This window comes from Lonchura striata, chromosome 23, assembly GCF_046129695.1.
Source record: "Lonchura striata isolate bLonStr1 chromosome 23, bLonStr1.mat, whole genome shotgun sequence".
Lineage (NCBI taxonomy): Eukaryota > Metazoa > Chordata > Aves > Passeriformes > Estrildidae > Lonchura > Lonchura striata.
In genome coordinates, this window is record NC_134625.1 from 3,378,279 (window position 1) to 3,403,019 (window position 24,741).

Sequence of the window (24,741 nt, forward strand, 5' to 3'; positions counted from 1 at the left end):
CACGATGGGAGAGCTCACCCTCAGCTTCATTTGGGAAGCCTGGTGGCATGCCAGTGCCATTCCAGGGTCCCGAGGCAATGCCTGCATCCTGCAGCCCCCAGAGCATCCTCCCACTGCCCATGGCTGTGGTGAAACCACGCTCGGGCACAAACTCGGCTCCAACGCAGCCCCGAGTTTGATCTGGTATTAATTATCCTGCTCTGCAGAGATAAATGCTTAATCCTCTGGCTGTTGACACTGGAAATGGCCCAATCTGCCCCGGGGTGGATATTATCCCAGGGAACTTGGCTTCAGCCATGATCCCACATCATGTGCTGTACAAATGTTCGCTGGCTTGCAGGGAATGGAGTTCTTAGGGTGCACGGGCTCCTTTGTGGCACAGCTAATCCACAAAAATACATGACCCAAGCATTCATTGTATCAGGTTTTTCTTATTTCCTCTTTTTTTCCCCCCCTTTGACTTAATATTACAAATTTCATATGGAATTCCTCATTTTCAGACATTCCCTATTTCCTTACAGCTTAGCAGCTTTCCTAGTCCAGCACTGACAGCAAGGAAAGCTTCCTAAGCAGCACTGCCCAAGGGATGTGGAGATGGGTCTGCACAATCCCTGCTTCTAGTGGAGTGTTTCCCTGTTTGCCAGAAGAAAGGCAAATAATCCACATTGCTTCCCTGGTTTTAGACTCCCTGAGAGCCTAAATCAAGGAGTTTGTGTCAGGGAGAAAGCAGCGATGCTGATGGGGTGGAAATTGTCCTGATTCCTGGCCAGGCTTTAAGGACTTTGGTTTTTCCCATGTCTGAGCAGTCCCACTGTGTGCCAGGAGGGAAAACTTGTCCCACCCCCATGCCCCTGCCCTGCCTGATGCATTTTGTGACACCTGGGAGACACTTCTCCCTCTTCCCACTCACACTCAGCCTCCTCCCCACGTGTTCTTCTCCACCTTAGAGACCACAGGCAGATTTTAAACTCTGACAGAGAAGTAAGTTTGAAATAAAGTATTATTGCACACAAGTACATGGGAGTGCAGGTTTGCTCCCCATTTAACAATTAAACAGGTTTTCCAGACAGCAGAATTCCACAGAGACTCCAACAGCTCCACAAATAGCTGCTACAAAGGGTTGAGTACAGGAAATAGGACAGGGGGTCAGTGCATGGTGGGACTTTTTTTTTCCCTAAAATCACAGTTAAACAGTTATTTAGCTTAGAGTGGTGCCTTGGAGCTCTACACTCAGTCATACACAGGAGCAATCCCTGCTTCCAGGAAGCTTCCAGTCAGCTGTGGGAAACCAAGGCAGTGGGAAGGGGAACACTTTACAAAATCAGCAAGTGTGGGCTGGAGGCGGATCACAGACGACCACAGGACGTGGAGAGGGAGCTGAGCACCCACCTGAGGCAGGTACTGCTCTTGACCTAACGTGACACAAGGCTGCAGCTCTTTACTGACATCAAATCTGCCTGCTCTCACCACCCACCCTTCAGAGAGGTGGCTGGAGCCTTCTGCAAATTCCTTCTACAAATTCCTGCAGAATAAAATGAGCTTGCTGGGAATATGACACACTGAGCAAGCTTAAGTTTTTTTGTAAACTTTGTTTGTTTTACCAGAGCAGTTTTTTCAGTCTTAGTCCAATGGAAATAAACTTTCAGCCCACCTGAATGCAGAAGTTTCTATCTGCCACCATTGTGCTCAATTTAATCCCCAAATCACAGTGAGGCAAAGAACTAAGAGTAGAAAAAAAGCTAAGCTTTTTATGGGATTTGTCTTACTCCTTAACAACACGATGCAGAGAGGGGCTCTTTGCTCCTGGGCACTTCACCTCAGCTGTAAGGCTGCACTGAGATCTCCCAAGGAGAGGATGGGAATTTGAAGCCAGCCAGTGAGAGCATGAGAAAGGGCTCCAACCCCTCATATCTGAGACAAGAAAAGGGGTTCTGCAGAGTAAAAAAAAAAAACATTTTGCAATTCAAACTCCTTAGGTCTGTTCCCCACTCCCACACTGCCTTGAGAGTGCACATAAGTAAATCTCCTTTCTCTCTCTCTGTCCCAACTCTTTGTATCTGAACCTTGCTGCTGGGACAACCCCAAATCAGTGCTGCACCACCCCAGCAAAGCACCAGCTCCCACACTGGCACTAATCACAAATTATTTCTATCTGGAGGACTGAACATTCAGTCATTTGCACAATATCAGAGATGGGGGTTAAAAGCAAGGAGAATTTGGGCTTCCTGGCAAAGGAGAAGTGTCAGCTCATCCTTCCAGTGCCACATCCAGGGTGTGTAGGGACTGTTTCAGACTTCTGCCCTAACCTGGAGCTGGCAGTGGATAATTTGCACTCCATGATCCTCTTCAGCAAAGCCTCTTAATATTATCCCTAATCAATGACAGACCACAGTCCTGGAGCTCCAAAGCCACACAGTTCATTAGGAAGCAACAGCAAACAAGAGGAGCAGGAACATCTGGGAAGCCACCAGGCACAACAGGACTCTGCTGCATCACCTGTGGCTCAGGGTGCCTCGTCCCCCTCCTGACAGCTGGGGTGGCAAATGGAAGCAGGAAGAAAAAGGAGGGGAACAGGAGAAAGTGAAAGACAAGGTGAAGCAGCTGCTCCAAGCAGATATTTCAGGATTTATCTGAGTCCTGCTTCCCAAACTGCTGCTTGGCCATTTGGGATTATCCCAAAGCATTCTCCACCTAATCTACTCTTAAACAACTTAACACACATCTCCCTTCTTCTCCAAGCAGGTGGCAATCTACCATCTCTGGAGCCTCCCCGCTCAGACTGTCTCCAATGATGATGCAGAATTGATTTGCTTCATGACAGTGGATTCTGCCTGGTTTTGGGGTGTCCTGAGCTCCCTAAAAATCTATTTGCTTGCAGCAAAATGATCCCAAGCACAGAGCAGCTCACACTGTTGTGTATCCATGATTGAGCAGCTCCTTTGGGAAGAGCAGGATAGGCATGTTGGAGTTACACTGCCTTCTCTCCAAACGTGCCATGGAGCATCCAGCTCCAAGAAACTGCAGGCAGACTCTTCCAGCCTGGTACTGCATGGTTCAGTGAGATGAAACCATCTGGGACAGCAGCATGGACACCACCTGCATGGTTCCCTGTGTGAAGCCTGCTTTGATCTGCATAGAACACCTTCACCAGCCCATGCAGCACTGCTCAGTCCGTGTTTCTGCCAGAAAATGCACCAAACTGCTCTGTGGGTGCATGCTCTGAGTCCTTCAGCACTCCCAGGAACCTGACTGCTGAGCAACATTAAGTGCTCACAAAGCCACTCAAGTCTTGGACAACCTGGAGAAGAGGCTCCAAATCCATGTTCCATGACCTGAGCAGCTTTCCAGAGCCCTGCACGGAGCTGCTGCAGCAGCAGGCACAGCAAAGCAAAGCCCAGTGACACAGCCATGAACAGCAGAGCTCAGGCAGTGCTCCCAGGCCCTCTGCTGGGGTCTAACCCACTGGCTGTCCATGACACACATCCAGGACTCCCCCTGGGCTCCAGGGACTCATTCCTCTTCCAGAGCTTCCTGTGACGACCACGTTGGTGTGGGAGCTGATTGTGTCCCACATGGGTCAGCTCTTCCAGCCTCTGCCTTCCAGGTGACTGTCCCAGGGACTAAAAGGTGACTCAGAAAGCACAATATAAATAAGTCCTAAATTGCAGCCAAGCCACCACTCCTCCCTAGCCTGAGGAGAGTCTCTTTCCCATGATCACAGCCTGCCTGCACCCTACTGTTAGATGGAGAACTGCAGCAGTGCAGGGAGAAGCAGCAGATCTTTGTCCCTAAGGCAGGGCCCTGCTCTCACCTCGGAGGTATTTGGGCAGGTGGGTGCTGAACTTCAGGACCACATCTCCACACCCCATCTTCCTTCTGGTGACACAGATGGTGCAGAGCAGGCCCTGGGCAGGCTGCTCAGACAGCAGGGACAGCACTGTGCCTGCCTTCACCTGTCCAGCAGAAACATTCATCAGCAAGATCCCATCACACCAACTCTCTCAGTGCCAGGTGGACCCTGAAGCCACAAAAGCAGATCTCCTGCGTTCTCTGGCTGTAGATGTTAGAGATGTTCAGAAGGGTTTGTGGTTCCAGGCTGGTTCATTCCAGGCTCTCCATCAGGTCAGCAATGGAACAGATGCTGCACAGCATCTTCAGCCCCTCACACTGGGTTTGATCCACCAGCCAGCTGAAACAGAGAAGCCTGGAAGCAGCACTGGCTGGAGAAATTCCTTACAGGAAGCTCCCAGGCACGTTCAGGAAAGGCTGAAAATCCAATCACTCCATGCCTGTGGCTGCTTCTCTCCTCCACTGCTGGGGCACCAGGCCTGGTTAAAGTGCTGGGACACCTTTGTCCAGGCCACTGCAGGCACACGGAGTGGCAGCTGCAGCCTCAGGCTCCTTGCTGGAGTCCTTCAGAACCAAGAACTCCAGCAGAATGTCCAGGAGGCAAAACACCAGGTGCCTGGAATGGAAAAAAGACAAAGCTTAGGCTGGTCAGGGCATGGGAGGCAAAGCTCAGCACAAGGAAAGAGTGTTCCAATGCTCCAGGGGAGAGAGGAACAATTCTGGGTCCCCAGAGGAATGTTTCCAGAGGTGGTTCAGCTTTTTTTCACCTCCCCCAAACCAGTGGGTGTTAAAGTTGCTGAGCAGCACAGAAAACACTAATACATCTTCTGGAGCAAATCTAACAGGATCACAGGATCATTAAAGACAGAAAAACCTCTTAGATCATTGAGTCCAACCTGTGCCCAATCCCCACTTGTCAACCAGACCAGAGCACTGAGTGCCACATCCTGTTGTTCCCTGGACACCTCAGAAGATGGGGGCTCCAACACCACCTTGGGTAGCCTTTTTCAGTGTTTAACAACCCTTTAAGTGACAAAATATCTCCTGATGTCCAGTCTGACCCTCATTAACCTGCTGTCCATCACCAAACCTCATCTTCCAGTCTCACAGCAGTGGGAATAGACAGAAACATCCCCTACACAGACCTGCAGCTCCTCCAGAACCAAACTAAACCAGGACCTGCCTTACTTCCCTGACATCCACTAACTAAGCAGGCCAAACAACATAACTAGCATGACTGGCTCAATAACCTGCAGCCAGACTGAGGTCCTGGACATGCAGGTCCTGATATTGCAAGTCTGGAATAATAAGCTGGATGTGTTTGGTGCCAAGCAGCAGTGGCAAAACCCTGGGCACAGCTCTCAGAGCCACCAGGGTAAAGACCATAGTCACATACCTGTTTATCACAGGCTGGCTCAGTGACTCCTGCACCAGGGTCCAGCTCATCCGACACTTACTGGTCCCAAGGATTTCCTGGATCACACCTGGAAGCGTTGGAGACAAAGCTTTAGGAAGGGCATATTTGCACAGGTCAGTCTTCTCCTGGTGGGTGCTGGATCAAAGCTTATGATGGTGCTCTGGGGCTGGGAGTGCCAGGAAAGCATTCCTGGCTAGCAGGGCACATACCAGCAGTGCTGTTTCATTCCCAAAGGACAGAGAGGGCCCTTTACACTACATCAAGGAGTTAAAAGTTCAGACTGCACTCACACGGATTAGGCAGCAGCTGCTTTAATGCCAAAGGTCCCCGTGTCAAACTTCAAGAGAGGGAAATCCAGTGCAGCAGGGCTTGGGATTTCAGTCCAGTGAAAAGCCACAGGCTTTGCAGGGTGACTTTCCTCACCATGGAACCCTCTGGCAGCAGGTGGGAGCAGAGCTGTCCTGAGCCCTGCCTCGGTGAGGTGCCTCAGAACTGTGAGCACTGAATCACAGCCTGGCTACATAGGGGAATGGCCCAGACTCACATCCCTTCCCTTCCCTTCCCTCCGAGCTGGGCTGCTTCCCAAACCCTTACACAAACTATCCAGAACTGGAAAACTCTGGGTTTTGCTTGCAGGAAACCATCAAACCTCAAAGGTCATGAAGGTTTCCCAGTGCCTTGGCACGAGCAGCCTCCATCTCTGTATTTAACCACATTTCCAGAGATTCCAGTGCACTGGAGTGTTCCCCAGCTGCTTTCCTATCCCAAGGGCAGCTGACAAGTCTCTGGGACACACTTACTGGGCAAGATCCCCATCAGGCTCTGCAGGGCCTGCTCTGCTGTTGCCTTCTTCTGCTCCTCCGTCCTGGGGGCTTTAGGCACTGCTGGTAAAACTCCTCCAGGCCAGATGGATTCCTGGAGCAACTGGAGGTACTGGACCCAGCGCTGGGTGCAGGTCAGGGTAATCATCTGCACTTCCAGCCACCTGCAGGAACAGGGAGAGGGAGAAAGGTCAGGAAAAGTCCAGCTTGGGACCCAGCTGGGGTATTTCCACCCATCAAAGAAGGTTAAATCAGCTTATTTGGGTTTGTTAACGTGCAGTTTTCATGTCTGTACGCCTAAGACTTCCACAAATCTTAATTAACTGAGTTTTCCATGCACCAGAAGTGAGATATGTTCCCTGTGTTATTGACAAATAGGAGAAGCAAAGGCCATAAAAAGCCCCATCACCCTGCTGATCACAGGAAGCCAAGTGAATCACTGGTCACTAAAGGAAGCCCAGCTCAGGGATACGACTGGCCTGAAGCTCCTAAGTTATCTCCAAGCACAATCTGAGAGAGAGCTGGAGGAACTGGTGTTTAACTACAAACAACCCCAGGAAGGACTGGAAGGACACGAGCCCTGTTCTGGCAGCCTCTGCTCCTCTCATCAGTCCCTCTGCTACCAAGACAGGCAAGGATGTCTTTCCTGGAGACCAAAACACACTCTAAGGATGACAGGCCATGAATATCCTGATCTTTCACCCCCCTCTCATGCTGCCCTGCTGTCCAGTCCTGCTCCATCCACTGATGGCAAGCAATGAAATAACAGAATCCCCAAAGGTTTGATTTTGGGACCTTAAAGCTCATCTCATTCCAGCCTGGGCAGGGACACCTTTTACTAGACCAAGCTGCTCCAAGCCCCATCCAACCTGGCCTTGGACACTTCCAAGGAGGGGGCAGCCACAGCTTCTCCAGATACAATGTGCCAGAGTCTCCCCAATCTCACAGCCAAGATTTTTTTTGTTCCCATCCAGAATCCAGCAGAACTGCTGATGCTCCCTCCTGCTGGGGCAGGACTGTGCCCTTTCTACAGTAACCACCTGCAAATCCCAAAATCCTGCTCCACAGAAGGGCTTGGAGGCTTTTGCAGCTGCACCGGATGATGTGTCCCCACCACCCAAGGGCTGGCCAGGCACAGTTTCTAATCAACATATGGGATGGCCCATGTTGCCCAGATGTGAAATCACTTCCCACATCACAGCACAAGCCACAGCCATCAGTCAGAGCTTGCACTGCCTAAAATCTGTGCCCTGAGAATGAGGAGAGGCTGTGGATAAATCCCACAGGACAGCTCCCCGGTTCAGCAGGGCTCAGGGAGCTGCACTGCTGGTGCTGTTGGCCTCACTGGCAGGAGGCTCTGGAGCAAAGCTGGGAGTGTCAGCACGGCGCTGAGGAAGGGAAAAGGCTTGTGATTTTGCCAGTTCTTCAAGATTCCCAGAGGACAGGAATCAGCCAGCAGGGCCAGGAGACCCGTTCCTCTTGGCAGCTGCTGCTCGTGCTTGCAATTCCGTCACCACTACGCCCCGGCAGCTCCGAGTACATCCAAGAGCCCTGCCAAGGCAAACTTTATTTAACCTGCGCTCTGCCAGACTGTCTGCATTCTTCCTGGGAGAGGCATTCGGGCCAAGGGTGTCCTTCCCCACACAGCTGGGCAGTGGGAATAGCAGCACCCAGAGGTAAGCAGGGCAAAGGAAGCAGGTTGGCATCGTGTGGGACAGGGCTGCGGTGTGGGGATCCCTTTGGCAGCAGGAAATGAGGTGCAAACAGGGATTCTTGAGGGATGCACACCTAGGAAATGCCAGCTGGAAAGCAAAGGACATCAAAAAACCTGAAAAGGAGCCTCAGTGCAGTGGTAATGTTAGCGTTCAGGAACACACATAATCACAGGACATGATTCTATGCAGGTGCTTTTATTGGGAGCTCTGGGAATCAAGGGTCCAGACCCAAATCTGACTCCGACATGGCTTTTGAGCTGAACATATTTTATATTCTATCGTTATATAACTTACATATTAATTATTAAACTTATATTGTTCTACTGTATACATTGACATGAGTTTCTTGTGATCTTCCATAGGTCCCTGACCACAGTTTCTTATGGTTATTCTTATGATTAAACAGTAATTATATTTAATTACTAAACAATCATCACATCTAACAGTTATATCATTTATCATGTACAGGTGCAGTTCTAGCAAGTACAAGTTCTCCATGTGCTTAGGGTGTTTATTTTTCCAGGGCCTACTAAGCTTATTTTTCCTTCTAACCCTTAATCCCCATGATTTTAAAACCCTTTTACTATCAGTAAGGCCTGGAATGCCTCAGAGCAGGGGACACAGGGGATGTTCCCAGTGCTCCCAGGACTGGCACTGGAAATGGGGAAGCACATCCTTCGTGCTCAGCATCGCCACGGAGACACAGAGCACGGATGCTGCTACAGGACAATGCCAGAGGTGCAAACCTTCCACCTGATTTAGAGGACAAAATGTCACATCCCAGGCCTGCCTGGGAAAAGCCATGTTGGAAATACAATTAAAAGGGTTTTAATCTCCAGCCATCAGCAGATTTTAGCACTCTGGATCATGGTAAACCCTCCAGCTATTCCCAAGCAAATTAAAGTGTTAAACTGTGACTTCTCTAGGGGCAAGAGTTTTCATTAACACAGTTTTTCATTAACATGGTTTCTTACACAACCTGCTCTCCTAGCTGAGAAAACATCTGACAAGCAACAGAAGTTCAGAGACTTGGGGACAGAGCTGCAGAGTGAACCCTGCACCAAGGGGGATCAGAGTGAACATTGACTCCAAACTCATTACAGCAACAGTTTCTTTATGCGTGTGAAAATCAATAACTTTCCAGCCTTTAAAAGGTTGCAGAAAGCAAAGAACAAGCTTTTCTTTTTTTTTCTTAGAGGCATTCCTAAAATAGCAAAAAAAAAAAAATCAAGCAAACAGTGAACAGAGAGAAAACTGAACCTATAGAGGACAGCACATATTTCCAGGCAGCTCAAAAGCAAGCTGAGAACTGACAAATGCTGGAAGGCCCTAAACAACCTCCTGTTTCCAGCTCATGTATGTTCCCAAAACCACCAGAATTAGGCAACAAGGTCCCCAAGTAACCCTCTAAATGTGATCACACGTGCACATACTGTGAGCAGGCGAGTGCTTACAGGCCTGGGTTCCCTCAGTTGTGAAACACCACGGATGGATTTTCTTCCTTGGGCTGGCAGCTTTGGGAAGCAGAGGGCAGGATCTGAGAATGGCTCCATGGGTTTTACCCAGCCCCACATAAGCTTCCATTAAAGGCCAACTTGCCCCATTACATGGTGCTCAGACAGCTGGGGAAGGAGCACCCAAACCCACAAACTTTACAAGGAAAAGTCAAGGAACTAAACAGGAAATGGGACAAGAAAGAAGGAGAAACCAAAGGCAGGTGCAAATGGAACAGACCAAAGCACCTCTGCTCTGGGCTCCCTTTTGCCAGTCTGTCAGTGTGTGGAGCCATCCCAAAGGCACTGGGAAGAGGAGCATGGGGATTCTGAAGGAGTTTTGAATGAGTTAGAGACAGGATTTCTGATTTTTTTGATGATGTGGTTTCTTTTCTTATCTTCTACGTAGGAAGGGTGTTTGGTTCACATCTTTACTGTATGGTTCAGAAGGTCACAAGATCTCAGTTACAAGACATTTTAAGGATTTATTGACTAAAAAACCACTGCTAACAAGGATATTTATGTTTTTGATTCAATCTTTAAATATTTCATCTTATACACTCATGCTACAGTGCAAGCTTTCTTAGCTAATCATGTTATGACACACAAACCTACAGTACTGCATTCTAAGCTCATTTACCCTTGTAACTACTTTTAATTTTATATCTTAAACTCTAAAACTCTAAACTTTCTTCTAATTAATTTAACATGTCTTCGTTTTAAACTATAAATCCACATTCCCACTCCTAGCACCTAAGTTTGGAAGCCTTTTCCCAAAAGTCTCAAATCAAATCTTGTGTTTAATTCTAAGCTTTGGCTTACAGGCCTCAAGTTCGGAGAGTTCTTTAGATTTCAGATTCTAACAGAGGAGAACTGACAAGACTGGTTCATGTGGCTCTAAATCCACTCTGGGGTTTGAAGCTGAGGCTTCAAAAGAAAATCTCAGAACACAGTGACCTGTCATGAAGAGTTCTCTTCCCTCCTCTCAACCACAGTCAACCATCAACACCCATTTTGGGGAACCACATTCCATTCCAACACACACAGAGGCTGCACCAGCAGCACTTAAACTGTGACGAGCAAAGAAAATTAACAGAATCACAGAATACCCTGAAATGGAAGGGATCCACAAGGAAAGTCAAGTCCAACTGCTGGCCCAAGAATGCTCCCTCAACTCCCACGCCTGTAGTTGCAACACAGAGAGAGTCACACCAACTTTATTGAAAATTCCTACCTGAGTAAACCCCAGAAAATGGCAAATTGACCTTTCCATCATGCAGACTTGTTGCACCAGGATCAGGATTAACACCTCAGGAACTTCAAATATCTGAAGGCTGACCTTCACCAGCAGGTCACAGATGATTTTTTGTGCTATTAAAGGCCTAAGTATTTGAGATTCATGTGCCACAGTGAAAGAACACACACTGCTCCCAGGTAGAAATCAATCCAACAAGAAACAAAAATAGACCTATCTTTTTAATTTTTTTTTTATTTTTGGATGGCTGATGAGTTACTATTTTCATTCTGCTATTTCATGAAGAAATAGCCTTAATAAGAAAGAAAAAATAAACCCATCACAGAACCATCTCCTTACACTTCAGAAATAGATAAAGTGACCTCCTGGGCTCAGAATGCTTCAATAGTGCCCAATGCAAAGAGCCAGACTGCAAAGGCTACTGAGACCTGGAAGATAATCTGGAGGGGCATAACTTGCCCATGCTGTAAGGCACCTCTGTTTGAAATAGCTGCTGGTGGAGGGATGAAATGGCTGCTAAAAAAGAGCCAAATTAATGCCACGGTTTAAGCTGGAATTCCAAGGTCAGCTGAAGGGGTCCATTAGGATAAGAAGGCTGAGAAACAAGGATGAGAAACAAGGGCTGGGGGGTGCAAACCTTGGCCTTCCTGGGGCTCCTACAAGCAACAAGGGCTGCTAGGAGGGAGGAAAGGCAGGCTGAGTCAGGAACAGGTCAGGTAAATGGGCTTGGTCTTACCTGGCTGGATCCACTCATTTAACTGGACTATTCAGAGAGCTCAGCTCAGCAAATAAAGCCTGGACAGGTTGGATTTGCTTAGTCTGGACACTGAAGATGTACTAGGAATGAAGAAAGAGATGTAATACTCTCCAGATTTGCACCCACCTGCCAGAAGTGGGTAAAGCTCTGCTCGTTTTGGCCATCCAGGTGAGGATAAGAACTGAGATCACTTCAGCTGAGGAGCAGTCAAGTTAAATATGCTGACTGTAATTGAAATCTGAAGCAATAGCAATTGTGATTTCCTCAAACCCAGGGGTTTTAAGGATTTAGATAAACACAAAGTGAAGGCCAGGCTAGAAGACGACAAAGAAGAGAAAGTCTGTCTGCTTTAGCTGTATAAATACAAACAGCTCTACAAATATATATGAACTAGCATGTCCAGCTCAACACAGACTGCTGCCCACCCCAGAACATGGCCCTCCTACCCTGAGGAATACAGTGTGGACATCCAGCAGCTCAAAAAAGGCCTCTGGGACCAAGGTAGTGAAAAGGATTGAAGAAAAAAAAGCAACATCTGGAAAACAGGAGGCATTCAAGCATGACTCTGAATTGAAGAAAATCTGGTGCTTAAATCACCAGACCATCCTTGCCTTACCAGTTCTTGTTCCCCAAATTCCTCCTCAAATAATGCACAAAAGTGTCCTTAACTCAAGGGCTCAAGAGGAGGAACATTTCAGTACTTTGACTGCAAAACCTTTCTGAGGAAACCTTGTAAAAATGAAGTAACAGCTGCAGTGGGCACAGCAAGAACTGAAAAACACAAATGCAGAATTTTGGCTCTGAGGCTCAGCTTTCAGCACCTGCTACCTGGGCCTAAATCCACCTTCTCCACACAGCAGAAACATGTGCAGCACACTCCGCTCAGCACCTTCAAAGCAACCTCACACTTGTCCAGGCCATGGGTAAACCCTGTGCTGAGGAAGGAAACAGGAAAGAAAAGGAAAAACTCTCCATAAATGAAAAGAACACAAAGCATCCTGAGGCCTTTTAAACTTCTGCACAAAGTAAATTCTCCTTCTTGATATGTTCTTCCCCTGCTGAATGTTTAGAGTTGCAAACAATCCTGTCCTGGACCCAGGTTGGACATCCTGGGCAGAGGGATTTTCCTACCTGCCTGGCCCTGCCAGACCCTGGAGATGTGGGTGTGCAGGACATCTTACTGTGGGGCAGAGAGGGAGGAAAAGAAATCATTCTCTTCTGTAGGCAATCATTCATCCCTGCAGGGAGGAAAACACCCCTTGGTGCTGGGATTTCTGTGTTGCTCCCTCAAAACACACCTCCTGCAAGAAGAAATCATGGAAACTCACAGGACTCCAATGGCTTCACCCTGCAGGGAGTTAACCATTGCTTTTCCCAACCCAGGTCTTCCTGAGATGCCTTGGGCCTCAGGGAAGGGGGAGAAAGGTATGTGATTAAAATAATCGTCCCCAAACCTCCTTGATTTTTCACAAAGCATCCTGGCTTTTGATAACGTCTTCTTCAAGTATTTATTGAACCAATTAAGCTCTCTGTGGTGCCCCAGGGAGAGGCCAGGCTGTCTCAGCCAGGCCCTGCTTGGAACAATTGCTTCATTAGCCCACTTCAGAATCAAAATACATAAATCCACTATTAACCCTTCTAAAACCAGGGAAAACTAAAACCAACAGGGAGACATTACTTCCATTCAATCCTTTTCTTCTTTGTTCTATTTGAAATAGGAAGTTGTTGAGCTTTTTTAAATGCAGGAAGAAAGCTGGCACGTGTAACTGTTGAAACAGAATCAGAGTTAGAATAATGTTGCAATTATTATCAAAGCATGGAGTGCTGGCTTCATTCTAGTGGCTGTTTTTGGAAGAATGCTGCTTCTAGAAGAGGGGAAAAAATTTTGTTTGGGACAGAGATTCAAAGCCAGATCCAAAATTTCCAGGTGCTTGGAGACAACTGAATCGAGGCCCATTTCCAAGCTGATTTTATTTACTTTACATATACACACGAAGACACACAGAGTCCTGAAATCACTTTTACTGACATACCACAGGCTGCAGTTCCTGCTGCTCCTCACGGCTACAACACAAACAGCCAAATCCAGAAATGAGGAGTAAGATGCCATGAGGTTGGTTCCCCTAATTCCCAACCCTGGTGCTGCTTTTAGGCTTGTTTTTAGGGACAGGGACTTTGCTGCCACATACCTGGGCCTGCCAGCACAGCCCCTCCGTGTGCAGCTGCAAAGATCCTCATCAAACATGCCCAAATCCATTCTCCAGGTAACAAATCAGGAGAATGAGTGGCTTCAGATGCCCCAGCTGCATTGATATTGCATTTCTGCCAGCAAAACTCAGAGGCACTGCCTGAGGCTGGAGTGGTACCTGCCAGCCAGGAAGCCAAAGGGAAGTGGGAGCACTGTCTCAGCTGTCAGACACGGCCCCTCCAGGGCTCCAAGGCTGGCAGAGCTCCCTGCCCATGGGCACTGTGCTCCCAGCACTGCCAGCCCAGGGGTGCTTGGCTGCTCCAGGTTTACTCAGGGACACTGAAGAGGGTCAGGCATCACTCTCTGCTGGTGGCACTTTCCAGTCAAGAGGATCAAGGTGGCTGCCAAGGGTCTTTGTGCCAGTTCTGTTGGCACAGAGATCAAAGAAAACTGAAGAGAAAATCAGAACAAAGCATGCAGGCAACAGCCCTCTGAAGCTCCAGACCTCCTTGACTTACAAGTGCCTGTGACACTCAGCCTGACAGCAACACGCCAGCAGAGCCCAACACCAAGGTGACAGCATGAACTTGCAAGAACCAGTTCTCAAAAGCATGATGGTCACCTACAACCAGTCTCAAAGCATCCCTGACTCCACCTACAGCTGACACAGACTGGAATAATATCACCTCCTCAAATCTTCCAGCTTGGCCAAGGGATGAGGAGACATGGAGGAGCATGGGAATGACTCAAAGCAAACAGCAAGCCAGGCAGTGCTGAGCTTGTGGGTAAGGCAGGGAAGATTTGCATTTATTTTAACTCATGCTCAGTGGAACAGGACACCAGCAAAGCTGCCTGAGTAGCTCCACATGCTCATTTCAGGGACAGGCACTTCCTAGCGTGGCACAGACCCTGTGCCCAGCCCAGCTCAGGTTCCAGGTCACAGACAGCTGGGGTGTGCTGAGACACCTTCCCCCACTCAGTGCTTTGTCGCCACGGCTTTCTCTTGTGCTGCATGGGAAGGAGCCAGGAAAAGCTTACAGACCAGAATCTGCCCCTTGAATACTTCCAGGTCCATCCTTGGGGTGCTGGGGCTCCCCTCTGGAAAGCAGAGGTGGTGACTGCCACCCTGTCCCCAGCTCTGCAGGGCAGTGGCAGACCCCAGACCTGTGGTCACTGTGGGCAGGGCGTGTTTGCCTCGTATTTTTAACACCTCATTGACTCACAAGGCTCTAAAAAGCACCCAGATTCTCCAAGTTCTTGCACTGAGCACCGGAGCCCAGAATAGCCGCAGCTCCTCCGCTGTGCCAGCAGGTTCCTGTGCAGCCTCCCAGGGGAAGAGGAGATGATCCTGCCCGGCCGCGGGAGGGGAGCGGAGCCGGACAGAGGCGGAGCGGGGCAGCGGCTTTGTTTACAGGCACGGCCCCAGCACGCAGAGAGGCTGCTGGAAGCAATCCCCGGCCCCGGGGTCATTCCCACTCCCATCCGCCTCTCCTTTCAGCTCCAAAAAAGGATCACTCCCTGTTACATAACGGGACGGGCGCAGCGCGGACCCGCGCTCGCACACGCGGCCGCCCTTGACTCAACAATCCCTTTTTCGGTCATGGAGCCTTCCTCTCCCACTGCCCCCGAACTGACAGTGGGGAGACGGATGGTGCCTGGCTCCAGCTAGCCCAGCTCGGGAGAAGGGGGAAGGAGCAGTGTGGTGGGATGCTCCTTGCAGAGAACAGGGAATGGAGCAGGTCAGGAGGCCCCACCATCAGTAACAGTGTGCTCACAGCAATCATCTGATGGCACTGCCAGCCCAGGACAGAAAGTCCTCCAAGAAGAGGGGGACTGGCTCTTGGGAGAAGCTGCATCTTGGTTTTGGTGTGAGTTTTGTTGGTTTGTGGTCATTTCTATCACGCTGCACCGAGTGTCTCATGCCAGAGTGGAATCAACATCTGGCAGCTGCAAGAAGGCAGCAGGAGCAGCACCTGCTCTCCAAATACACTGGCAGAGGAGTACCCAGCAGCAACCCCTCCAAACAGTGCCAGGACAGCTCCTTTTCCTCCCCTACCACCTAACCCAGCCCTGGCAGGAACAGGGAAGGATCTAATCTCTTGAAGGGATGATGCCCACTCATACTTTGTGACCAGCAATGGTTGAAGACACGACTCAAATCCATCTGCTGTCCCATGTTTGTCTGCCTGCTCTCAGAGGCAGGAGCATCAATTCCTTGAATAGCAGATGCTCCCAGCAGAGTTTCTGCTACTTTTCCCACCTGTAAAGGGTCCTCAGACATGTGGCCAGCCAGAATGGCAATGCCATGTCTGACTGAGCAGTGATCAAGTTGTAAATACTTAAATAGTTGAGAAATGTCACCAATCCACACTGTGTCCCCAGACAGACAGGTCTGAGCTGGAGACTTTCTGGTCTGCTTAGGACAACAGTGACCACCTGGGCCAGGAATGAGTACAAGTCTCAGGGACAGGGTGAATGGCAAACAGCAGGAAGGCTTCCCATTCCCAGATCTCTTCCACTGTGGAATGTAACTACAGGCAGCAGAAATGGGAGGAAAATGTTCTCTGCAGCAATCTAGGTGCAACACCATCCTCCTGGCGACAGGTCAGTCTCCACTGTGCAGCTCTGTCCCCTGCGATCCCTGATTGTCCCAGAACAAGAGCAGAGCCAGCCTCAACATGTGGATTTCAGCACAGACACAGGGTTTGTTCACGAGGTTGTTGTTGCACCCTGAACTGATGGGGACACCAAGAAGTCCCACGGCTTCCCCAGCCAGAGCTCTGCCTGCAGCACATGTGGGTTCACTCTGACCTATTCAAGTGGAGCAGCTACAAACACATTCCTCCTCACTCTAACCCACCAGCAGAACTCTGGGAGCTTCTTCACCTTCCAGCACCAGGATGTGCAGTGTGTATCCCAAATTCTCCACGTGTGGGTGCTGCAGGCTCCCTGGGTGACCAGGACACAGCTTATTAGGAGGTGATGATGTGCCTGTTGAAGCTCTCATACGTCTGTGCTTACACACACAGATTGGGTTGCAACTTGTTCCCAAGAGGCCAGAGCCCATTCTGGAGAAGTGGGAGCAGCCCCACCTCCTGCCACTGGAGGAACAGACCAGGACTGAAGGACAGCAGTCCCTGACCTCAAAGCACTTTGGCAATCTCTGCTGAGGGCAGCTCAGGTTACCAGCTTGGTTATAATGAGCTGCCCTGCACATTCTGATGCTGGCTTTGCATACCTGCAGGAGAAGAAAGGGCGCAGGAGTGGGAAAAGCACTGCTGCAAGACTCTCCCAAGCCCTTCAGGGAAGGCTTTCCTTGTGCTCTAAAAAACCACATCCTCAGCTAGTGATAGTCACCAACCTACACCAAAAAACAGGAATTCTCTGTTTGTGTGTCTTGGCCTTGAGCCTTACCACCCAGAGGCCCTGGCCCCAGGAAAGCTTGGCAAGTCCATCCCAGCTGGAAAGGAAGCCTGTCCCTACTCCATGTGTGGGTCCCTGCTCCAGGCACAGGCAGAGCAGAGGGGTGCAGCAGTGAGAGCAGAGACCACACTCCGTGCTGTCACGGACAAGTCGCTGTTCCCTGGGCCTGTTTATTCTGCTTTTGCAGAAGGAACAAGCTGAAGCCCTGGGCAGCAACAGAACAGGAGGCCAATCCAACCTAGAGTGCCCCCAGAGCTGGGCACTGCTGCCCTTGCATGAGCCAGAACTCCCACTCCCAGGCTGGATCTTCCCTTTCCCTGATATCAAAGGACAGGAGGCTGCCCATTAGAGCTGCACCACTGTGCATGGAGAAAACAGCTCCTGGTGCAGATCTCCAAGGGGTTTCTCCACATTCATGGAACAGCTGCTTTACAGAACCTTCCTGGCTGATGCATACACACAGCATTTTTCTGCATTCAGGCACAAGCTCTACTTCCAACTGTGACTCCAAAGGGAATGCCCCTCTCAGAGCAGCCAGGTTGGTCACTCTGGCCTTACCTTTGAACAAGGGTCCCAAAGAGCAGGTTGAAGACCTTCTGGATGTTCTCCGTGCACAGCCAGCTCCAGTGATCCACCAGCACCAGACGAAGCACGTCCAGGGCCAGGTCAGCCAAAGCTGTCTCGGAGTCTACCAGGAGGAAGAGGAGGGGCAGATGAAGAAACCACTTCAGTGCAAATCTGATGAAAAGCATCATCCGAAACTCATTCTTTTCTTCTCAGCTGGCCCTTTGTCCACACACAGATGACCTGCTGCAGCCCAGCCAGCCTGGGACCCTGCCCTCCCCTCTCTGATTTCCACCTCATCCGGGCAGCTCCAACCAAGGGCTGCACCAAAGGGTCAGTTCCTTCTCAGTTAAACAGTGGGATTATCAAATCCCAGTCCACGTACAGGGATGGCCACATGCCCAAAACAGGTGACAAAGCAGGTGGTGACTGTGGCCAGGAAGAGGTGTGCTGCTGAGGACTATAATCCTGGTCCTCCCCATTCCTTTCCCTTCTTCCAGCAGTTTTCCAGGCTCTGTTGGTGGCTGCGGGCTGCCATCGTGTGGCAGAATCCAGGCTCAGCACGAAGGGGGAAAAAACACATCTGGATAAACCAGATGTACCAGTTAAAACACAAACCCACACACCTACCCAAATATCTCTGCTGTCACAGACCTGGGACACCAAACCTCCCTCTGATCCTCAGGAGAATGTCAGAGCCTTCAGCTAAAACAGTTTCTATTCGCTGAGGAATTACTTTCATGCTGTTTGGCCCTGAGGTGTTGTGCTGAACAAGCTCACTGATGTGCCACAAAACTGCCCCAGACTGCCACTCCCAGGCCACCACCCCGACCTGAGGCTGCTGCCTCATCTCTGTTGTCAGGTGAGATCCTGTGCAGCAGCTTTTCCTAATTTGGCTCCCCTCATGCCTCATCTTCCAACCTCTCTGTCTATAGAGACAATTTACACTCACAATTTACTATGGAAATAAAGGGAGGAGGGATTCTGGACCCCACACCTCTCCTCCTCTGCTCTTCCTCTTCCTAAAAGCTGGACTAATTAATTCCACGATTTCACTTTGAAAAGACAGGGCACTTGGCACCTCTTGCTCTGGGCCATGCATAAGTTACTGCCCATTTGCTTTGTCCCCTGAGACTTGACTTTCCAGTGCAGGGTCTGGAGCAGGCTGTTCAGCTTCCCCAAACCTCACACAGGGCTCATCCTCAGCAAGCTGTTTATTCCCACAGCATCCAAATCCTCTTCCTCAGAGAGCTGCTGGCCAACCCCTTCCCAGAAGTCACTCCATGAGCAGATAGGGACATGGGTTTGCCTCTTTATCCAGACATTTGTTCTCCTCACGCTGCCAGCCCAGCCTGAAGCATCCCAGACCTGCAAGCATTTGAGATCACTGACATTCCATTTCCCTCTGAGTTCAGCTAACTTGGCCTGCTCTGTGCAGAGCCCTGGCTCCCAACTGCAGTCCTGCTTCCCCAGAACTATGGCCATGTGTTCCAAGATTACAGGCAAAGCTGGTAGCACAGGCTGGGTTTCAGAACACCAGGCCTAGCCTGTCACAAACACGTGCTTGCAGTCAGAGCTTGCCAAACTTGAACCACTGGAGAGAAGTTTTTTGGGAAGTTCCAGTAGATTACAGCTCAGCTATTCCAAGAAAAGGACTGGAGAACATATTTTTGCAAGTGTTCAGGATAATCTTGTAACTTCTGGGGCAGCCCTGTGCTTCAGAGGAGGGTTCTAGAAGCAGAAAGGGAACATCATTCCTTGAACTGAGATTACATTTGTGCTCCTCCCATCAAATCTATCTGAACCTAATCTCAAAAGGTCCTTTTATAGTGTATGGACATATGAAGGCTGACTGGAAACTACCAGGAAAACTGTAATTTGGCCCATTTTTAGTTTGTAAGAGCTTGATTTTACAACATTGCCAGTTTAAGCAGCTGTGTCCTTAAGAAACTTCTTTGTGCAGTGACTGTGCTGAGCACACCAAGGTGAACAAATCTGCAGTGACACAACTGAGCCAAAATTTGCTCCCACCAGCAACAGTGCCCAAAGCAATCACCAAAAAGCAATGGAAAACCTAATCTGCTTTCTGTTCTGTCACAATGCAAGAGGCAGGAGAGCAGGTCCTGAAGACTTTTCAAGCTGAACCTGCAGATGCTGGAGCTGCTGTGGTACCAAGGGGGAGAAATTCAAGCACTGAGAGAGGGGCTGAGCTCACCAGAGTCAGTGTCTGGATGTGCTCCCTGCTCCGCTGTGCTCAGCCCATCCATTTCTTCCTGCACAGAGATGTCCTTGGATTCTCTGCCTCCCTGGCCTTCAGGAGCTTTGCTGGGGACTGTTTCCAGCAGCTTCTCCTGCTTCTGGATGAAGGATTCCATAGCAGCCAGTGACAGGGTGCCAGAGACCTACAAAAGTGTGTTAGTGACACAGAGCCTGGGGTCTGTAGTGCCCAACCAACCTCCCACCTCCTGGTTTGCACCCAGGTGTAGCCAACAGCACAACCAAGGCTGCTTATTGTCCTTCTGCCAAGAGTGGCAACAAGGCTGCAGCAGCCACAGCCCTGGTGGATGTCGATTATTCCCAACCAGGGCAGTGACTGGGGCTGTGAAAGGATTACAAGAGGATCTGAACTTACAGCATTGCCCTCCCTGATGGAGTACACGATCCTGTCATGAGCTTCACTCCCACTCAGCACTGGAGTGATTTTACTGGATGAGAACCTCAGCCTAGACCTGAAAAGCAGAGCCATGGCAGTCAGTTTTGTCTGCAAGCTGCAAGTCATGAGTTTTCCAGCCTCAGCCAAGCCCCATGGCCTGTTACTGTTGTCCACATCCAAGCTAAGAAATCTGATTAGACCTGAAGCAGTTCAAAAAAGCATCTGCCTCCAGGATAACTAAGAGATGGCAGTGGAACCACACAGCAAAAGCATTACAGCACTTTTCCTCATGTACACCTGAGCTGAGCCAAGGTTGTCCAGCATTCCACAAGGAGCTGTTGCACAGAAGCTGATAGGGAGATGTAGGCAGATGTCAGGAAGGTGTGAGCACTGCAACACACAGAGGGAAGTGCTCAGAAAAGCCTCTGAGACGAAATACACTCAGCAGGATTGTGAAATCCAATTATAAACACTGACAAAAAGAAGGACATGAAAGGACATTGGGATTTTGGGACAAATTTTAAGATAGCCTGTTTATCATTAAGGAATGTCCTTTTCATCCAAAGTGGTTCCAAACTTATACTTTTTGAATTTGTCTTTCTGTCCAAAGCAGCTTTTTCCAGCAAAACATCACTTTCTGGAAAGAAAAAGCCATACTTGTGCAGAAATCTTCCCTTCCTTGGTGAGGGAAGAACCACTGATGAGACAATCACAATGAGACTGGGCACTGTCAGCAGCACCAACATTTGGTGAGGAACATACGTGAAACAATCTTAAATATTGCTCATAAATAGCTATTTAAATGTTTTCTGGGCAAGGCCACTGTTGGAACACAAGGGAGAGGCAGGAGGGAACTTTCAGGTAGATAATTTAGAGCTGGATTTTGCAATCACTCTCTGCATATATTTAAGGTTAAAAAGCAATTCCTCAGGACCATTAGTGTCTCTGCTGGCAAATGGCAGCACCTCAGAGCTCCTTTAGGAAGAAACCTACCTTCTGTGGAAACCTGAGCATTTCTGGGAAACCCTTTAGATAAAGTGGAGCTCAAATAGTTGTGTTCAGCAAGGGAAGGAGGAAGTAATTCAGCTAGAGTATGATAGAATTTACTACCCAACACAGAATTTACTACCCAACACAGAATTTACTACCCAACACAGAAAGCACCAAGTCAGTTCTTCCCCACCCTGGGCTCAGTTTATGCATGAATTCCTTGTTCTGCAAAGCTGAGGGAGCCCTTACTTGCTTTTCTTCCCGTCTGTCTGGGATTTCCCATCCACTTCTGACTCACTCAGATCCTCCGTGGGGCTCTGGGGCTCTGACCTGGGGAACGCTGTCTTCAAGGTGTCCACGATGGCATTGACAACAATCTGCAAAGCCAGCACTGCCTTTAATTACTGGATTGATCCTTGTTACTTACATATATCAGGAGTTTTGAGACTTGCACTGAATTTTCTATTAAATAGGTTCTTTAACACAAACTCTGACCCTCCGTAGCTTGATGGGTTTCTGGGCAAGCTGAGCCCAGCTCCAAAGAAAGGGTTTTGGCTCCCAGGAGATGCTGAAGCCTAGGAAGCATCTCTGGGGGCAGCTGGAAAGGGCTCAGGTAAGCAGCTCCCCATTTTCCCACCTTGTCTATCCTGGAGACAACAAAGGGCTTCTTGACAAAGGCGATCCTGGCGTCAGTGTTGAGGGCCAGGAATTCCTGCACCTCCTCACTGTTTGCAATCTCAGGCACTGCACACAATTGCTGCAAGGACAGATGGAGATTTAGGTCATTTCAGAGTCAAGCTCCCAACCTGATCATGGAACATGGAAGAGATGTGGTGTGCTCCACTGTCTGCATAAAACTGTCCTGAGCCCTGCTTTTAGCTCACAGGGGCACACAAACATCTCACCTTCAGGAAAGATTCCAGCAGACTTTTCCTGGCTTCCACTTTATCGCTGTCCATGTTTCCAAATGGCAGATCAGGGAACAGTTTCTTTGGTCCTTTGATGTCTACAAAGAAAACAAACCCACAGGCAAGGTTGAGAAAACTGCAAAATCACAGAAACCTTAATTTAAAACACTTTTAGATCTTAAAATAAAAAATTTCAAGATTAAAAATTAAAATTTTAGAATCTAAATACAGATTTTAGCTTTTATTAAAACCATAATGCTCTAATGATTAAGGCTATCCCCACACATTGCCTGCCATCAGCAAAAGGTGATACCAGTGTGTTATGGTGCAAAACTGCAAAGTTGTGGCATGGAAGAGGAGTGCTTTGAAACACTAGAATTTACTTCCAGAAGAGATAAATCATTCCTCCAGCCAGCTCTGCACAGAACACTGGAGGATGTGGGCAGGAGACACAGCCCAGCAGCATCCAGAGCTGCACAAGCAGGGCAGGCAACCCTGGGAGCAGAGGAGCAGGGAATGGGACAAGAGGGAGAAGGGTTTTCTGGGACAGCTGCTGCAGGCACTGACTTTTCAGGAACTTGCGGAGCTCCGGCTTCTCCTCCAGCCGCGTCTGGAGGTTGAGGAACTCGCGGTAGCGGCGGTTGACGGTGTGATAAGCCACCTGCTGCAGGCTGCCCGCCGCCTCGCCCTCCAGGGCTGTCTCATACTGAGGAGGAAGGCAAAGGCATCATCCTGACACATCCTAAAACAATCCCGCTCCCTGCTTGCCCCTCAATCCCCAGGCCCCACCAGCAATTCCTCATGTCAACCCTTCCCTGAAGAGGAAGGAACCAATCATGATGGAACAAAAGCAGGAAAGGATTCAACCAGCCCCACAGGAATCCCAAACAGCCACAAGGCCTGGTATTTCCCCACTACCAGACAAATCTATTGTGGACACACACACAGGGCAAGTCCTCAGCTGCAAGCAGCAGCCCAGGTGGTGGCAGGGATGTGGGCAGGGGTGAGTGCCCGGGGAGCCCTTACCTTGACGGTGTAGAGGGTGTAGGGGTGGAAGCCGGTGCCGCTGTGCTCGCGGGCAGTGATGGTCCCGGTGATCCGCAGGTTCTGGATGACGACCGGCCCGTCGGGGCTGCTCAGGGGCTCAAAGCTGAACGTGCTCATGGAAGCTGTCGGGGAGGATGAGAGCAAGGGCAGGCTCTGCCCGGGCTCTGGGGGAAACTGTGCTGGGCCCTCTGCTGCCCCCAGATCTCTCCCCAGGCTGGAGGGTCTTCGTGAGGAGAACCTCCTGGGGATAGCTGGGCTTTCCTCCTCCTTCTCAACCGCTGGCTCGATCTGGATGTCAGGGCAGGAACTCAAAGCAGAGCTGGGAAGCAGGCCAGCATCCGAGCTGGGGCCAGGGCCGTGGTCCAGGTCCCCTGTGCCATTCTCCACGGCAGGTGCTCCCTCTGGCACAGAAGGGTCCTGGAGAGGCTCATCAAGGAGCTCTCCAGCGGGGGAAGGAGCCAGCAGCTCCACCTCCTGCCCCATGTCAGGTGCAGGGGATTCCAGCTCCAAACCCTCACATGGGAAGAGGGATCCCAGGGCTTGGGGGCGCAGGAATGATTCCTCTGCGTGGTATGACCTGCTCACCTCCTCTCCCTCCTGTCCAGCAGCCCCTGCCTCTCTCCTGAGCCCCTCGGCAGCCCTCGGGGACAGGGGTAGCCTGGCAGGAGCTGCGTCCGTCTGTGCCGGGAAAGGCAAGGAATCCGGCACTGGGGGTGCAGGGTGGGGCTTCCCACCCCGGGGCTTCTTGGAGAACGCCCCGATGAGCAGCAGGTTGATCCAGTCGGGATCAGACATCTTCCTGATGGCCGGCAGCAGCACGTTGCAGGCCACCAGCTCCACCACCACAAAACGTCCTGTCCGCGTCTCCAGGTGCGGCGGCGGCACCAGCGCCCGCAGCAGCGCGTCCACGGCTGCCCGGGCACAGCCCACCTCGGCCGCGGGGCTCAGGAGAGCGGGGTGCGGCCCCGCCAGCCGGCTGTACTCCCTCCACAGCGTCCGGCCGCCCTTGGGGTCGGCCCTCAGGGCGTCCCGCGCCCGCAGGAAGCTCTGGAGGTGCTGCCCGCAGAGCAGGAGCAGGCGGCGGGCCAGGGCTCGCCGGTCCACCCGCCTCATCCGCCGCCGCAGCTCCGCGGCCAGCCCCAGCATGGCCCTCTCCACCTCGGCCTCGAAGGCCGGCTCTCTGCTCACCGTGCGGTACCAGGAGGCCACGAAATCCCGCACCACCTTGCGGACGGTGCTGGCGATCTCCTCCTGCAGCCGCCGCTCGTCCGCGGCGCAGCCGGCCGGGGCGCGCAGGGAGCTGACGAAGCGCTCCAGCCGCAGGCGGCGGCCGCGGGGACCCAGCGCCGGGGGGCCCAGCCAGCCCCCCAGCACGGCCAGCGCCCCGCACAGCAGCCCCAGCGCCCGCAGGTCCAGCAGCAGCTGCAGCGCCAGCAGCCAGCCCAGGGCCACCAGCAGCGCCAGCAGCGGCCGGCGGCACCCCGAGGGACCCCGGGCCGGCATGGCCGGGTGGGCAGGGGCAGCTGCCACAGCCCGGACGGGCGGGCAGGGGCTGCACAGCTCGGTCCTCAGCAGGCTCGAGGGCTGGGCTGCCCGAGCGGGGATCGGGGGCTCGATCACCCCGAAACCTCAGTGGAACTGGCACTCACAGAGCCCAGCCG

General features: G+C 50.8%; 1 protein-coding gene across 1 annotated transcript; it reads right to left on the reverse strand.

Annotated features, from left to right (window-relative positions):
• Nucleotides 1–984: 984 nt before the first annotated feature.
• Nucleotides 985–24,583, reverse strand: SNX19 (sorting nexin 19). Its single transcript, XM_021525840.2, has 11 exons — nt 23,060–24,583; nt 22,601–22,739; nt 22,031–22,131; nt 21,763–21,882; nt 21,375–21,502; nt 20,115–20,211; nt 19,698–19,884; nt 17,477–17,606; nt 6,067–6,251; nt 5,246–5,333; nt 985–4,465 (listed from the first exon to the last, which is right to left on the reverse strand). Exons 1-11 carry the CDS (start codon nt 24,581–24,583, stop codon nt 4,333–4,335), a joined length of 2,832 nt encoding a protein of 943 aa, XP_021381515.2. The 3' UTR covers nt 985–4,332.
• Between the last annotated feature and the right edge of the window lie 158 nt (nt 24,584–24,741).

Bases quoted from the DNA above. Each gene is read 5' to 3' on its own strand.
- SNX19 (XM_021525840.2), bottom strand. From the start codon at position 24,583: ATGCCGGCCCGGGGTCCCTCGGGGTGCCGCCGGCCGCTGCTGGCGCTG. The intron at 19,885-20,114 runs GTAAGTTCAGAT...ACACTTTTGTAG, and splicing joins CCATCAGGGAGGGCAATGCT to GTCTCTGGCACCCTGTCACT. The intron at 17,607-19,697 runs GTGAGCTCAGCC...TCCTCCTGGTAG, and splicing joins ACATCCAGACACTGACTCTG to ACTCCGAGACAGCTTTGGCT.